Here is a 17,690-nt window from a genome sequence, read left to right on the forward strand (position 1 = left end):
CTGTCTCCACGCCACCTTGCATTACCTTTAGTATAGTTGTGGCGAACGGAGCGGAGCGAGCCACCGAGCCACAGAGTCCGAAGTGTGGCAAGTGAAGTGTGCCTGCAAGGGGAAAATGGTGCTGCTAGAGCATATTTGTTATTATTCTCTTGCCGAAAATCCTTACGTAGCGGCTAAGTGGTCACAAAGATGAGGAAGTACCTTTTTTTTTTTTAATCCAGAGCTATAAATGGTTAAAAAAGTGTAGTAGCAATCACTGAAAGCTGTCACCTGTTTCATCAAGTTAGTAGGAAGCTAAAACTATTACATGATTTCCTGTGTAAACACAGCTGTCCTGACAACCAATGAAATGTCAGTTTAAATTGTGTCCAGCCATAAAACGCCATAACGGTCTACTCTTTACATATTTAGGGTTGATTCAGACACATTCGTAATGGGCCTAATTTGGACTGGGCATACCACTGCAGAGGCAGGAGTGTCAGCGAATTCAGCGATCTACGGCCATAATAAAAGTTTAGACTGACTTTCAAACAGGTGAAAAAAATAATTCAATGGTGAGCAAACATCGGATGATTTTCAACCCATGCGGCTGCATGGGAGGACATATGTTAGTGTACACATCCCCTTGCATGTTAGAGAGGGGATTCGATTGATAGGGGGGGGGGGGGGGGTTGGCGTCTGGCATTTGCCTGTTCGCTGTTCCCTGCTTCTTGAGTGGTGTTGAATTACCCCCTTAGAGTGGTACCAACCTAGTAATGAAGGATTCTTGATTAGAGAGAACATAATAGTACAGTATCTGTCTCATTGCATTCGTGTTCTCAGAATACAAAAGACCCCTGTTTGAGTTCCATTACAAAAAGTTAAAGTAAAAAAAAGTGAATAAAAAAACCCCTAGATACTAGCCCATAACTTGTTATCACAATGCTAAGCTTTACATAATCATACAGCACATACTTCACAACTGTTCCTTGTTTAAGAAACACTTGCCCACCTTTTGGAACAATCCATTGGAACGTCCTTGATGACATAATTTGACGCAAATGGCTTAGATCCATGAGGGTTCCCTGCTCTCCATAGAGTCCTACCTCCACAAAACTCCTGCCATTCCAGGACAGTTTACATGTGGGGTATTATGGCAATGTCCTGGTAGCCTCTGAGTTGTCATTACTGCCAGGACTAGTGCGAGGTTTACTCTACTCACCACCTTTCTGTACATAGCACTTAGAACAATTGCAATTATTTTAAATATATCAAAGACATTAAAAGCCAAAATTAAACTATTAATTTTCCATATCCATGGAAGATAAACCACATTGATAGGAGTTATTCCGGCATTCTCACTATCATTGTATAATTGCATTGCATTCAACTACATCAAATGGAACTATGGCCCTTATTCTGATTGAGTCGAATGGCTGCGTGTTCGGTCGGATCGAAGTTTTGTGTTTGCACATGTGCATAGGTGTTTCTGCGCATGTGCGAACGCCACGCACGTCCAAATACGGCGTGAATTGCGTCCAGAAAACGATCGGTCAGAACAATCCGATCAGGGGGTGGAGAGGGGCGTAAACGGCTGTTTGGGCTCATTACCATATGCGTACGCCCCGCATTTCATGGGCGTTCCCATGAAAACGCTGGGTGCACGTATGGTAATCCGGTCGTGACGCGTACATAGCCGGATGTCAGCTGCCCGCCCATATCCCTGCTTTCATACGGAAAAATGTCCGAGTGGTCTGGAGCACTTGGAGCTGTCTGACCGCTTGGTCCAAGGGCGGGGAAGTTCCCTCAGATGGCTGAGTTGTTCAAATGAAACATCCACTCGCGGTCCGTTTTGCTCGGCGTCTCTACCGCATTCAGATGGTGTGAGCGATCCGTATGGTAGGCGGGGCTAAGAACCGTCTGAAAATACACATCCGTCCGAGTCAACTAGAATAAGGGCCTTTGGTGGGATGAAGGATGCTATAGTAGCTTTTTTATTTAGTTCAGTAAAAGAACCAAAAATATGTCAACCCTTTTTAACGTATAGATAGCAAAGTCTGGACTATACTATATAAGCCATGACCAAAACAACCCTGTATGATTTGCAGGAATCATCCACTTTTGGGCCCTTTCAACTTCCGCCAATTGGGACAGTCCCTCCAAAATCGAGTTATGCGTTATACATTTTATGTATAATACAAATTATAATTGTAAAAGAGAACGTTGCTGCTTTATTAAGCTGTAAGCCTATATGGAGCACTAATCCGTTCTCTGCTGTGTTTTGCACTTTCCTCTGGTTGCAATCATTTAAACTAACCTTGAGAATTTGCTTATTATGTGTAAGCTTAGACTTTATTTGCATTGTATTTAAGTCACTTTCTTAGCTGCTTGTGATGCAATATAATTATTCCATAATGTCAGGTGTGAAAACAAAAGTGGATTTTTTTTTATTTCATTTGTGAGCCAGGCCATTGACTTGTGTCCAGTAATAATAATAGACTTTGGTATCTTGCCATCACCTTAAGCCGCTGTAATAAAGCTTAGAGAATTGACAGATGAGGCAGAGCTCTTTACTTTTAAAATTGCTATTACCGATTTTCACATAAGAAATACCAGTCTGGTAAAAATATAATACAACCCGTAAGCAGATCTAAACAGAATGGTTTTGGGATGGCAGGCGTACAGCTTGGCCCGGCCTCTGCTGACATTTGTTTAACTGGTTTCGCTGGGTTGTTTATAATGGCACACATCTGTACTGTGCAGTGGGGGAAACAACATGTACCCTCTTTATTACTGTGTTTCCGATGTGTGTTAGGAGCCAGTGTTTGCATTCTATAGTTTGAAAAACAGGGTTTAATTTGTCCAGGAACACACAGGAAAGCTGTTACAGTATTACTTTTGGCCCCGGAACCTTTAGTATATAAAGATCATTTTGTATGCTCTTCCAACATATGTCATTTAGTTTTTTTTTGAGTTCGACACTTTTTTATCTACAAATTAAGCACTGAATGTAATTGACTGTTCCATGAAGCAGATGTATATGGGTATGAAATCTGGCAGCCAGAAAATTAATATCTAGAGCTGAATCATGGCGCCATGGCCGGATTAAGGACCACAGGGGTCGGGCTGAAAACAGCCAAGGGCCCCTGCTGAGAATGGAAGGAGCTGTGATCAATGCGGTGTTGGTATGGCCAGTGTCATTTGGGTGTGTACACCCCCCCCCCGCACTGTCAGTTCCAATGTCTATCATATGTTTAACACTACCCTATACGAGAGATTGTTTAATACAGAATCAAATTTGGTGAGCAGGATGTCATTGACACCTTTTGGAAAGTTAAAAGGGGAGGGGCATTGACACCTATGTAGTTTAAATCAACACCAAGCAGCAAGTGGGGGATCAGAGTGAGGTTATTGCCACAAAGGTGGCAAGATTGCATTGCACACATTCACATGTGATGTATCGCTTGCGAACTCTGTTCCCTGCTGCCTGGAGGGGGGTCAGAGTCACATCGGACCCAATGGGACATCAAACACATCCGATTTGGGCTGAGTCTTGTCCCGATCAGTCGGAAATGGGTGAAACCTGCCAAAATCGCAGTAGTGTATCGGGCCTTAGGAGAGGCATTATTGCAAAATCCCTCCATGGTGCTCTAGAACTTTGGTATTCTTTTTCAAGATACTCCTAGGCTAAAAAAAATTATTGAAATATTTTTCAAAAAGTTTTAAGATAATTGTGCTTACCAATCATCCTTAGATTCAGTGATGTGTTGGGGGACCGGTTGTCCACAAATGTATAATATGCAGCCACCAGCTCTGGTATCGTCTGTCACATTGACCATAAATATTTTTATTTGGTTTTGGACACCCAACCTTTGGCACTCAGTTTGGGAACCAGATTTGAAAGTGTTCTGAAGCATTGTATATAAAATAGAAATATGAAACCAATCCACAGGGCATAAGGGCATTTGTTCAAAATCAGGATTGTCCTGCGTAAATAAGTTGGGAAGTATGGTTTAATTGCTGCAGCCTACAGCCATCATAATCCAAGTGGAGTATTACTGTATGAAGCAAAGTAACTTTTTATTATCCACCTTTTACTCTGATAGTTTAATGAATGTTTAGATCAGGGCTGGGGAACCATTGACCCTCCAGCTGTTGTTGAACTACACATCCCAGAATGCCCTGCAACAGTTGTGGCATGGTCACATAGCAAAACTGTAACAAGGCATCCTGGGATGTGTAGTTCCACAACAGCTGGAGGGCCGAAGGTTTCCCATCCCTAGTTTAGATCGTCCACTAGTACAATTTTCTGTATCCACCTGTCTATCGGTCACAGAGGAGTAGTATGGTCAAATTAACGTCCACATAAATGACCTGACCCATGGTTTTCCAGCAGAACATTGCCCAAAGCAGCACACTCCCATAATGTTTTGGCGTATGGGCATTTACCCATCCAGTTGTATAACTTTTAATTACTGTAAAGGAGTATTTCTTTATCCGCAGTTACACATCCGTGTGCATGTAATTCATTTGCTGGTGGATCTGTACTCCTTCATTTATAGTAACCATGGTATTGTGTGCAATCATTATACTTCTGATGTTGTAATCACAGTGGTATTTGGGTATGGGTAGTGTAAATGGTTATTACAGAAATTACACTTTTCCACCTGCTAACAAAAAAAGAGCAGTGCTGGATTTTTGGCACCACAGATACTAATCTCTGCAAACACTTCAAGCATCACCTGTTTTACTGTAACATTCGTTATTGGTACTACGGCAGGAGTTAGTATCTCATGTCTTAACGTCATTCCAAATGTTTACAGCTTCAGAATGATTCTGCAGGATATCTCTGATAACACTTAGCTGCTATTCCCTGCGGTAATATAACATGGCTGAGAAGCACCAGGTGTTGCAGGCAAAATAGCCAGCTCTTTTCCAATACCTAAATAAAAAAGCTGACGGTGACAGAGTAAGGTTCCTTGGTTCAGATTTCACATATTCAATTTTGACAATTATGTCATACCATTAGGTAGCACATGGTAAATTACTCGCTCCCACTTACACTTGCAAGATTTTTGTCAGGCAGCACCCACCTTATGGAATACCCTTTAAGGCACATTAAGACTCTACTCTAGGCACCTAACTTTCAAGCGTTCCCTGAAAATTCACCTATTAAGGCAAGCTTATCATATTCAGGAACCCCCAAACAACCTCCAGTTTCATTCATATCTAATTGCATCCTATCAGGACTGTCTTGTAATCTGATGGGACTGCCATGCTATGGAATCCTATCCTTATGTATCCCTCCTATTATCCCTGTAGACTGTAAGCTTGCGAGCAGGGCCAGAAAAAGAATTGGGATATAGAAAGAATGGCGCAGATGAAATACTTAAAGTGTTATAGGTTCAGGATCTTCTTATCCGGAATAAAGTTGTTTCTCAATAGATATTGATCACCAGGCTGTGATATTCAGCAATTGCCAACAGGTGAAAAAATAAAAGACAAATAAACATTGATTACAAATTCTGTGTGTGTGTCTTTTTGATATAACTAATTTGGTAAGTGACGTTTTTTCAAGAACAAGAGTGGATTGGTCCCTTGATGCGTACCAAAACTCACATTGGTTAGTGTGATATCCCTCTTATAAGGGCCCTCCTACCTCCATGTTGGTTTGTATTTACCCAGTTTATTTAATCACTGTTGTATCCAGTTGTAAAGCGCAACAGAATATGCTGCGCTATATAAGAAACTGTAAATAAATAAATAATAATTAAAATATAAATGGACAGAAATTATTACTATTTCTTGTTCATAACCAATTTAATCAAGTTTACCTAAATGTATTATGCATCATTAATGTTTTGCTTTAAATTGTTATCTACAAGTTGGTGACGTCAGCGTAAATCTTATGTAAGAGCTTATCAGTAACATATATACGTGACACGAAATGAAGGAATGTGTGTGTAAATATATAAACTTTCCTTTTCTGGAGAAGCCTATAAATCACACTGCTCCAACGGCCAGGGCAAGTGTTTGTGTATGCTAGCAAGTTTCTCTTCATATTTTAATCAGCGAATCAGCTTTAGTCATGCGCAATCCCCCCCTTCCCCTGTTCTTGATTATGGGAACTGTGTCTATTGCTTGATTATTTTTGTTTAAACTCATTTGTGATTAACCTTTTACATTTAATATGTTTTGTTTGGATTGCTTTACAAGCTGCACTTTATTCCTTCCAATGGAAGTGATGATAAACTATATCGGTCTCCACAACAAGTGTTGATTGGTGTTTAGATAAGCCTGGCATGGTCCAACCTCAAAATAGTCCATGAGTTTAACACTTATGAGCCTAAGAGGTTGTTTCTGAGACAGACGTGTCCTCGGTAGTGTAGCGTGTTCCTTTATACCAAAAGCACTGCAAAGACATTTGGCTTGTGGAGAACCGCACAGCCAAATCTGTAAGGCAAGCATGGCCAAACTATGGCCCTCCAGTTGTTGTGAAACAACAAGTCCCATCATGCCTTGCCACAGTTTTGCTATTAGAAGTTGCTAAAACTATGGCAAGGCATGCTGGGATGTGTAGTTTCACAACAGCTGTAGGGCCACGGTTTGGCCATGCCTGCTGTAAGGAGTGAAATGTCCACTGTTAGTGTCCATTAAGATAGAAATACAGCTTGGTGCGTCATTAAGCTTGCCATCGGTCGCACTGTTGTAGTCATACAAAATGACATGCAAAAATATATAAATTATGAACTAATGGTGTGTTTAATCCAATATTCCATTTAAAAGGTTGAGTTTGATGATCCAATTGGTGATTTACTAAAATAAAAATGTAAAAAAATTTTTTAGAGTGTCAACAATGCTAATTGTCCATATTTAACAGTCCTTTGATATCAGTCTTGGTAATAGGTTTCACATTTAGGTATATTGTGGATTTTTTGCTGAAGTTGATGCTGTCAAAGTTAAATGATTTATTGTCCTATTAGGTATCCCAAGGATCTTCCGTTCAGTATGAGAGATCTCAACCCTCACAGTCAGAAGAACTGCTCCCTTCTGGTAACGAGCACCTGTTACAATGGGCCATGAATAAGTATCGAGCTGTCACATCTTTTACCGAAGTCCAAATGACCAAAAACATTCACATTAAAGTGGGTGAAGGTATGTGTTATTTTTGTACTTTACGTAATAAAAGAAGTGAGGGAGGAAATGTATTTAGTTGGATATTATCCAAAATTTCATTGGGTCATATCGCAGTGTAAGTGTTTACCATTGTTTGAGCTTTATTGCTGTTCATTTGAGGCTATAAATGGTCCTACTTCGGGACAGTGTGATAGGATGCAGTAGGGTTCTGTCACTGGAGCAATCCTTTCTCTTGTAACAAATGCATTAGCCTACTAGTACTAATAATATTGTCACCAGCTAGTGCACTCTGGGTCTCAGGTTGATGTGTTTGGTATGTTCAAGTCTCCTTGGTTTGCACAGTTACTTTAAGGGATAGATTTACTAAGTGGAGGTTATTATAGCAGCTGAACATCGTCAACTTTGACAGATCGTATTTAACAGGGAGTAGAAATAAATGCGGAACCAGAGGTACAGATGATCATCAATTTTAATAAATAGCTATTAGTAAATCTACCTGCTAGTATTCAGTTGCCGTGAACAAGCAGTTGTCATTCCAACGTCCCACACAAATACCAGGATGGAACAGTAATCGCTCAATGTATGGTAGCAAATGGTTATCAAAAGTACTGTATACTTTGTAGATGGACACAATATAAGATTTGTTTTTGTGATGGTGTTACAGGGCCCCAGGATCCATCCTACTTCATGTGAAAAGATAATTATTACTTATTCACACATGTGATTTTATGGGGATGGGGCTTAATTGTGCCCCAAATTATCACTAGGCCAACAATGTTTTGGAATTTGGGGGGAGGGGGGGGGTAGAGTAGTTTAGCAGCAGTTGAGTAACTTATACCCCTTTCACATCGCACTTTTAAAACGGTATATTGCCTTTTTTTTCCATTTTAAAACGTTTAAGGCTGCAATGTGAAAGTGCCAGAGTTGATTTACCGGTTAAAGTTAACCGGTATTTCAACACGGTTAAAAAGCAGAGTCCTACACGTTTTAAAGCCGTTTTTTAGGCAGTGTGAATGGCTCTATTTCAATGGCTTGAAACGTGTCCCTTGGGGGTTAAACGGGTTGAATGTTTGAATGGTATTAAATTATTTTTAAAACGGTTTTCACCTGCAATGTGAAAGGTCTCAAGGCTCAGACCCGTTTTAAAGTCCCATTTAAGAATACTGTGTCATTACCCATTTCTGCAATGTGAAAGCAGTATAACAGTACTGCATCTTCTTGATAATTTGTATATGTAAAGGACCCATTAGAAACATAGCTTCTCAGCATTTTTGTGTTCCTTGCAGGACATTTACTGATTTACATATTTAACGAAAGTCTTTTGTTCTTCACAGACAAGAGTTTCCCTGCAACATGCAGAATAGAGAAGAAATTCCTGTCTTTGAATTATCTTGCTCGCTATGTGCATCCTCAGCCTGCTATGGGCTGCATTCTAGAGTCCAGAGAAGAGAGGGATGTTTACATCATTGAGCTTGGTTCTCCAAGTTCCACGCCTTCCAGGTAAACTAAACTGAAAGATGAATTGTGTTTTTATGTACAATTTGCTTTTTCTATGTAACACTAAATCATTAGGTGACATATTTTGTTGTTGTGGGCAAACAGGGATGGTGATTTTTTATAGCCTCACAGCACTGAGGTCATGAGTTCACAAAGCAAGGCCTAGTTATGTTGGGTTTGTATGTTCTCCCTATTTGGTATGTGCTTTCTCTGAGTGCTCCAGCTTCCTCCCACACTCCACACTCCCAAAAACATACTGGCAGTGTAGATTCTGACAAAGTTATTATCAGTTTAATGTATGTAAGTAAGTTTTATTTATGTAGTGCACTTTCTCCAACTGTACTCAAGGCGTTTTACAGACATCACAACAATGCACATAATACATAAGATTTAGGTAGTACAGCAATAGACAAGTCACATAGACATAAGAGAAAACCTTGAGAGCACAGTAAGCAAAATGCAGGAATGGTGCAGGCATTTTGGATAATAACATCCACGAGTTGTGTATTCCACCCGGTGTGAGGCAGCCATCTTGTGCACACTGCTTAGGATTACCCTGGGTGGAATAGGTTACCCCTAGAAGAAATGACACAAAATGTTGTGATTGCAGTGTAGGTAGGGTCCCAACCAGACAGTCAGGTCCATGTATTTTTCATTTCATCCACAAGCGTACCACATGAGGCAGCCATTTTGGGCGCACTACGAAGGTTATGTGAGGGAATTTAGGGGGTTAGCAGTGAAGAGTGGAGAAATGGACCAGTGGAGAATTTACCCATAGCATCCAAACAGCTTCCAGGTAGCATGTATCAAGTATTCTCTATAAAATGAAAGGTGCAAGCTCTTTTCACTATTTGCTACATCTCCCCGTAAGACTGTGAACTCCACTGGAGTGGGACTGATGTGAATGACATATGTTATCTGCACAGCATTGCATAAATAGTTTGTGCTTGAAATAAGCATAACAATAGCAATGCATACATGGCAGCCATTTTGCCAGCTGATTTATAAGAAGCATATTAAACCAGTCATGTGTATGAGTACCTCCTAATGAATTTAGATTCGGCGCACAACTTGGCTGCAGTTTCATATAGTTTTCTTTTTTTGTTTAAGATACAAAATCACATTATATGAAAATGTATTTTTCTGCAGCCATACATCTTAGACTTGGTGGCGTTGAGATATATACTCATGTGAGACATATGCTTTTAATTTCCAGTACATATTACAGTGCCAAAAACTAATTGCCATTGGAAGTGAAATCTGAGGTACCAGGCAGCTGGCTGCTTTGGCGCATGATACCCCTGTATATTTTTAGGCTCTAGTATTATAACCGTTTTGGTTTTCTCTGCTTTGAATGAAATTCCTTCAATATATTTTTCAAAGTTACCAGGGCTTGAAACTTGGCTATTTTTGTGTTGTAATGACAGTCCTAAGCGCCAGGACTTCAGACTTCCTGTAGTGCTGAATTGGATATATTACAATTTCTCCAAAGCAACAACTAAGTCAACAATCACACATGTGGAGCGTTTTCAATGAAGGATTCGGCTCACCTGACACAACTACTGTAGCTCTGATGTCTGAAGCATTTTCGGGCCTCTTCCATTTTAATGTTGCTAGGTAGAATCTGTCAGATTTGCACCGTGATACATTTCAAAATGGCAACTAAAGTGACCTCCATCTGTAACAATATTACTGTAGCATTGCCTACCTCCTGCTGCATCACAAAGACAAAGGGCCATATGTTCCAAGCTCAAAAATGATAAAATGGAGAGTGATAACGCACGAGCCAATCAGCTTCTATCTGCGATGTTGCAGGCTCAGTTTGCAGGCTCAGTTTGAAATGAAAGCTAGGGACTGATTGGCTGGTTGTTTATCGCTCTACATTTCATCACTTTTCAAGGCTTAGATCATCTAGCACTAAAACTCTATTGTTTATGGCATCAAAATTCTCATTATAAGAACAGCATTTTCACCCACACTCAAAATATTTATTTTCATAGTTTATTGAATACTGCTCATTCTATCCCCATCTCTGAACACTATATGCCAGCGCTTCCTCTCCCCCTTTTTCCATACTGTACCTCGCCCAGTGGTTATCAAACTTTTTTGAATCATGGCGCCCTAGAGTATCAGAATTTTTTCACTGCACCCCTGGTCCAAAAGCAAAGAGATTTAGAAAATATTATTAAATTAGCTAAATTGTGTTTATATTTCATCCTTAGTGTTAGATATGTGGTGGGGAACAGGATTTACTTCGGTTTGTCCACATATTTTATGATGGAAAGCCACAAGCACTAGTTTTGTCTACTGACCAATTTAAATTACTCCTGGACCACCAACCCGAGGCACCCCTGCAAGTGTCTTATGCCCCCCCAGGGTTCTACAGCCACTGACCTAAAAAATGGGAAAACTCTCAAAATCTCTCATTTCTAATTCTCACACCCTATTACATTTCACCTCAAGTCATATGCTGATGTAGAGGTTTTGTTAGATCAGTTTGGTTAGCACATGTTCTTTATTTGGTGAAAACGAATTTGATTAATTGGTTGTGTAGGAAATGTTGAAATGGATTGGTTATAAAAGGTAAGCTTTCATTCTTTTCCACATTTAGTTCATTCCAGGTCGACATTAACATTGAAATCAGTCCACGGCATCCCGATGGCAAGCTTGTCAAGAATCTGGTTCTTATTCTTAAGAGCACAGAAGCAGTGAACTGGGTTATTAAGAGTCACAATATTGAAGGCAAATTGGAAGTCCTGGTATGTTCCCTAATATGTCTACTGCTTGTATAGATGTACTAAGTGTCTGTCTGTCTTATACTGTATCAGCTGAGTGCAGAAGTACTGGTTATACTAACTGATAAAGGAAATTTAGAGGGTGATATATCAAGTGCTATAAATGTAACAAAAGTTTTATACATGTGAATATACTTATATGAATTATAACAACCAACACACATTTTATAAATCAGTCTTTAAACGCTCAAAACAGTAGGTTTGCACTGAGCGGCTTTCCCCGCATTGATGATTGTCATCATCGCTATCCATACACGCTGGGCATAGTCGCCCAGTGTGTATGGACTTTTAGCTTTATCATATAAGCATTCATTGTTTTCCGTTTGAAATGTTTGAGAGATGCTGTATATCTGTAATGGGCAGGCTATAATGATTCTGTAATATATACACCAGAACTGGCACATGCAAGCTTACCAGTCCCTGTACAGCTGCTGCCAGTATGGAGATAGAGAAGACCAGTAGCCACCAGAAGCTGACCGGAGGGATCTGGGCATGGCCTGTGCGGGGTATTGGACGAACAAGCACAAGACCCCACCTTGCCCCCAGTGTGCAGAATATATAAAGCAGCTGAGCCGGTTATCTGCCTTCTCTTTTCCCGCATTATCTGGGGCCCCAGCAACAACCTCTCCTCCTCCCAGTCACCACACTGCTCATCCCACCCAGGGTCTATTCCCTACCTACCAGACTGATTGACATTTTCCCCTTGCTGGCAAGTGGCCATACATGTCCCCGGTACACCTGCTTTGATCCCTGCCAGACCATCTAGTGGTTCCTGTATCCATTTCTTGGTTACTAATGCTACCTGTTGCTGATGGCAAGTGACCAATGTTTGCATTATAGTATATGGAGGAAGCGGTATAGATTATGGAGGGAGCGCAGAGTATGCGGTATATGGCAGGATTAGGGGTAGCCCGGTATATAGGGGCATCATCTGGAGGAGTATGGTGGTTTAGTGTGTATATTGGGGCAGAATATGGTGGGGGTGCCGTATATACTGTAGAAGAGGACGGGGGTGCAATGTTTATAAGGGTAATATATAGTGGGGGGTGCGGTGTACATAGTGGTAAAAGCGATGTCAAAAGTGAGAGTTACGACAGTAAATTTTAAAGCATAAATGAGCGGTGCAGAAAGAATTAAATATTCCCACTAACCCTCCTTCAGCAGAAAAAGAGCAGCAGAACCCGCACCCCAGTCCGACGTCATTTTATTAAAGCAAATCAAAAGTGTGTGGCACTTGGACCGGGGCGAGGGAGACTATGAATATACTGTGTGTGTTATACAGTATATATCAATTATTTTTATTTTTTTCTTAACTGTAACCTGTAACTCCTGAAGGGACTACAGTTATAGTGTCTGCCGCGGTACAGACTACATTATGAAATGATTGATTTGGTCAGAAGGCGTGCTGCGTAATACCACTTGTACGCATCATTTCAGGGCTATAATTACCTGTCTTTTGGATGACTGATAAATCCTGGGGATTATTGGCCTAGAGGTCAGGAATTTCCTGCTTACATTAAACAAGAAGCTGGAAACCGTTATATACTGTGACCATGGGCACAAAGAATAGAGCTTGCTTCTTATACTTGTTGACAGATTGCTAACATTTCACTTACAATAACATACATTCTAACACCTTGCAGGGCCGAGCTTATCTGGAGTGCTGCGTTATCTCTAGTTTTACTTATTAATAGACTACTACATTTAGTTTATAAACCCTAGTTATTGACTTCTTAACAATACCGCTAATTGATTTGATCTTAAACAACCTGTGTTTGGTGCAATGTAAAGTTTTTGAATATTTTGTACATTATTGGAGGATCTTAAATTCTCCCATAAAGCTATATAGATAGTAAGTAGCCTAGATCAAAATATATCAGAAGTACTGTCATTAGCTGTAAGGGTCGAAGCATGCAGAAAAGCAGAGCAATGTTGTTTGCACAAATGACACCTAGTGCATTCACAGGCCTTGGGATCTGCTTTGGAAATCCAGTCTGTGTCTATGGTGGCAGTATTGTTCATTGAACTTTAAGGCCAGTGTTCAATTACCCCCGATCACATCAGAGGCAGTTGTCTTGCCCGTGGACAATTTAATTAGTGCTGATAAACCAGCACGTGCCACGGCTTACCAGGGATTTTGTTTCACCTGCTTCCGGCAGGGAAAGCAGAATCTGGGAAAACAACTGCAATGGAAATAGGGCTGCTCCTAGCGAAAACACACTGGTTTAACTGAATAGATGTGTGACTTTTGACTGAATAGGCATTTTTGTATTGTTGTCAATAGGTCAAAACCAAAAGGTCGACATGCACACAGTCGATATTGACAAAAGGTCAACACAAACAATATGTCAACACACAAAAAGGTCAACGTTCATTTTTCAACATTTTGGGGTGACTTTAAGGTTGAATGTAGACTCCAGTTGGGAATAGTAAAGTGTGCAGTGGGCAGCAAGGCTTCTGTCCCGAAGCCGTGTGGGCACACGGTACACTACTTGGGGGTCCACATGGCGTTACCAAAAAAAGTGAAAAACTCATGACGACCTTTTCATGTGTTGACCTTTTTCATGTTGACCTTTTATCGGCGTCAAACTTGTGCATATAGACATAGTTAGTGACTGTCGACCTAGACATTGTCTGTGAGCGATACCACACTTCTTTGCATATCATTTATATAATCTTTTCCTGCACCACAAGTGTAATGTTTGCAGGGTTGCTACATGATGCTCCCACAGTAAGAAATATACTGCATCTGGTCAGCCCTTCGCATCAGATTTCTCACAGTAATGCCGACAGCACCATCATGTCTCCCCAATCAGTGTGCTACGCTGTACAGACAGTGACATCGCACAGATACAGGCACACAGGGCAGGAGAGTGCATGCTTAGCACTTTCATACATTAGGGCAGGGGTTCCCAATCTTTTTTGAATCACGGCACCCTAGAGTATCAGAATTTTTCCACGGCACCCCTAGCCCCCCCCCCCAATTAAAATAAAAGTAGATTGTGTTTATATGTGCTTCTTAGGTTCAGTTAGGTATTAAAGGGCTAGATTTTCTTGTGATTATTCACATAGTCTATGATTGGCAGCCACCAGCACTGGTTTTGTCCATAAATAATTGATCATAAATCATTTGAATTGGACATGGGCCACCAACCCGTGGCACCCCTGCAAGTGTCCCAAGGCACCCCAGGGAGCCACGGCACACAGTTTGGGAACCACTGCATTAGGGGTTGTGCGTTAAAAACAGGTATTCATTCTTGTATTTGCAATTAAATTCTACTTCCTTCATTTTGGAAATCAGAGCAATGTGCTCTATCAAGCACTATCCAATTAGAATAGAGAAACCTTGTTTGGATTATAATTAAACATACCTCCATACTTTTGTGATTTAGGCAGGTCAGTCCTGGCTTGAAGACTTATGCTGCGTACACATTAGATAATTTTTGAATGAATGAATGTGCAGATTCAGGCGGTTATCCATGCTTCAGCGCATCATCAGCGACATCCTCTGTGCAAGGCTGAACATGCTGCAGATGTGTAAACACTTGCTAATGAATACTGCAAATGTGTATACACTTCCCGATGCTGACTCCCCAGCTCAGTCCGGCGAGGAGGTTAAACCCCCGCGCCGGCCGCTCACACTAATCAGCGTTCCGGGGGGAATCCTCGCTGTCAGATGACCGTGAGGATTCCCCCAAACAGCGAGGCTAATGCAGGGAGCCCGCTGCATTTAGCCGCGAGCCTCGCTTTTCTAGTGGCCGTCCGCACCGTTTTCACGTCGCTGCAAAAAAACAGCCACCTGGAAACGGCGTGTGCTGGGGATCAGTTGAATACTGACTATACGAGCTGTGACAGCTCACAAAAGTCAAATATACCCCGTTGTCTATTGTGCATCTAACTTAAGTGCCTCAGTACTGATGGGGGCATCTTTATCCCTATTGGGCTGGAAATTTGGGAGATCTGTCCTATTTGCTGCTGCTCTGCATAGTAGGGGTCAGGGAGTCCAGCGCATTAGTAGTACTGGTCACCCTTCTGCTACTTATGGCCATGCCCCCTGTAGGTTCATAATTGTCCTAATCCACAACAGCAAAGTTGGGAGGTATGCAATTATAATTTAGTTAGTTTGGTCAGTGAGAAGGAAGTGCTCAGTGTATCTGCTGCTCATTTCAAAACTATCCCTATGAAACTATGGGGAAGATTTAGCAACGTTTGGAGAGAGATAAATTATCAACCAATCAGTTTGTAGCTGTCATTTTACACACTGTGGGAGGAGGGATTTAATTGTTTTTTCTTGCCAAGCAGAATTTTTGCGGTACTTGCCACACTTTACTGGAATCTTTCACATAAGTGTTTGCTACCCCATAGGCTGGTAAACACTTTTGGGTGAATCGGGCGAAAATTAGCTTGGAGAAGGGTGCAAGAGATTAAACACAGAGGAAACAGCAATTTGCACCCTTCACCGGCAATTGAATTCCACTCTGTATTTGAAAAACGGCGCTGTCTCTCTCCAAACTCCGATACACCCCCTCCCCTCTTTTGTAAATACAGTATCATTGGACGATTTAAACCAATCAGTAGTTCCTAAGCTATTTAGTGGAAACATGCATCAGGGACAGATTTCTGTTTCCCAGTGGGCAGCAGAGTTTATGTCTAATTTGGCCTCATGTTATTTAGGTCATTATTTAGGAGAATTGCTCTGTTGCTGTATCGTACTTAGGGGCTGTCCCAACGCAGTGTGAACTGGGCCTGACCTTAAATGTTTCCACTTCAGCTTTTTGCTCACTTCCATCTGGGTCTTCTTGACCTCGCTGCTTCACGAATAGCTATTGCTATAAATATTTTAAAAGTAAAAATCATAGTTTTGTTATCGTCCGCTATTAACCCTTTCATTACTCAATGCTGGCTTTGCTTAAGCCAACAGGTATTAGGCGCACAGCGTGCCATAACTAGAGAAGGGAAATCCACATATTATGCGTAGCTGTAGCCTGCCAAATCTTCTTATTTGAAACATGTGCTTTTCATTTTGTTTCAAGATAACTAAATTGTCATTTTTTTACTAGTCTTTCTTTTGGAAACATTTTCACTCATTCATGTACCGGAAGATCAGGCCTCAGCTTTTCTCGGAGAAATCTCAGTGTACAAGGAAACTAGGGGCTAATTCAGGTTGGATCGCTTATGCAGTGCAACCTGCAGTTTCCCAATTGTTTGGAAACTGCGCACGTGCAGGACACGGTCAACGCTTGTACAGAACGGATCCTGCGATCGCAGAGCAGAAATGCAATTGCATTTCACTGATTGACAGGCAAAGACATCCGTGCTGGGGGTGTGTGTGGATTATTAGATAGACATGGTCGAGATAGACAAGCAATAGGTCTACCTATGGCGACATGAATGGTGAAGCCAGTTGAAGAAAAAAAATCATGAAAAAACTTGTGTCGATGTTTTAATGTGTCTACCTTTTTCCATGGGGCCATTTTGACCGTGTCAACATTTTGATCCTGTTGTATGGTGCCATTTTGACCATGTCGTCTTTTTGACCCTGTCGACATATTGCATGTCAACCTTTGAGTGTCTATCTAGACACTGTAGACCAGGGGTGGCCAAACCTGTCCTCAAGATCTACCAACAGTTCATGGATATCAGGCCACCTGTGGATCTATAGTAGGAATGAATGCAGCAGGTTTGAACATGTGACAGTAATGACTACAGCTGTGCACCAGCTTGGTGATTTGGAAAACGTGAACAGTTGGTAGATCTCGAAGGACCGATTTGGCCACCCTGCTGTAGATCTATGAACTGGAACCAACTGAGGGGCGGGGGACGCTGGGGTTCGGGAAAGCGGCAGCATGTAGTATTCTTTCCTCCAATCTTTCCCATATAGATTTGTCTCTGTATCTATTTAGATAAAGTTATATCTGCAGTAGATACAGTCATTTTTTCACATATTTCCTGGTTTGTTCTAGCCGGGAAGAGGTTAAGCATCAGCCCCAGCTTGTTTCTCTCTGAGTATAGTACAAGAGTCTAAATTTAGGTGTGGAGCATTCATATATACATTTGGATTGGCAGAACCCTGCATGCTTTCTCAGCTCCAAACACAAGCTACAGTAAGAGTCTTCTTACTGTTGGTCTATACTATACATTTATCTCATTCTCTTTCAGCTCTACTATATTTGTGCTGAAGTGCCATGCTTCACTAAACTATGAAAAATTGCACTTTTAAATAGCAAATTCTAGTTATGTCCCTACAGACACATCAGTCTTCTTTTGTTATAGGTTTATGTA

At 41.2% G+C, this 17,690-nt stretch overlaps 1 protein-coding gene across 2 annotated transcripts in view; it reads left to right on the forward strand.

Annotated features, from left to right (window-relative positions):
• Positions 1 to 17,690, forward strand: part of TGFBR3 (transforming growth factor beta receptor 3) — a 199,070-nt gene that overhangs the window by 121,662 nt on the left and 59,718 nt on the right. For both annotated transcript variants that reach the window (XM_083157112.1, XM_083157113.1), the window contains exons 5-7: positions 6,963 to 7,134; positions 8,451 to 8,616; positions 11,225 to 11,372. In XM_083157112.1, coding sequence (XP_083013238.1) covers positions 6,963 to 7,134; positions 8,451 to 8,616; positions 11,225 to 11,372 — 486 coding nt within the window. The remainder of the gene's footprint in view (positions 1 to 6,962; positions 7,135 to 8,450; positions 8,617 to 11,224; positions 11,373 to 17,690) is intronic.

Source organism: Crinia signifera, chromosome 8, assembly GCF_055691185.1.
Source record: "Crinia signifera chromosome 8, ASM5569118v1, whole genome shotgun sequence".
NCBI lineage: Eukaryota > Metazoa > Chordata > Amphibia > Anura > Myobatrachidae > Crinia > Crinia signifera.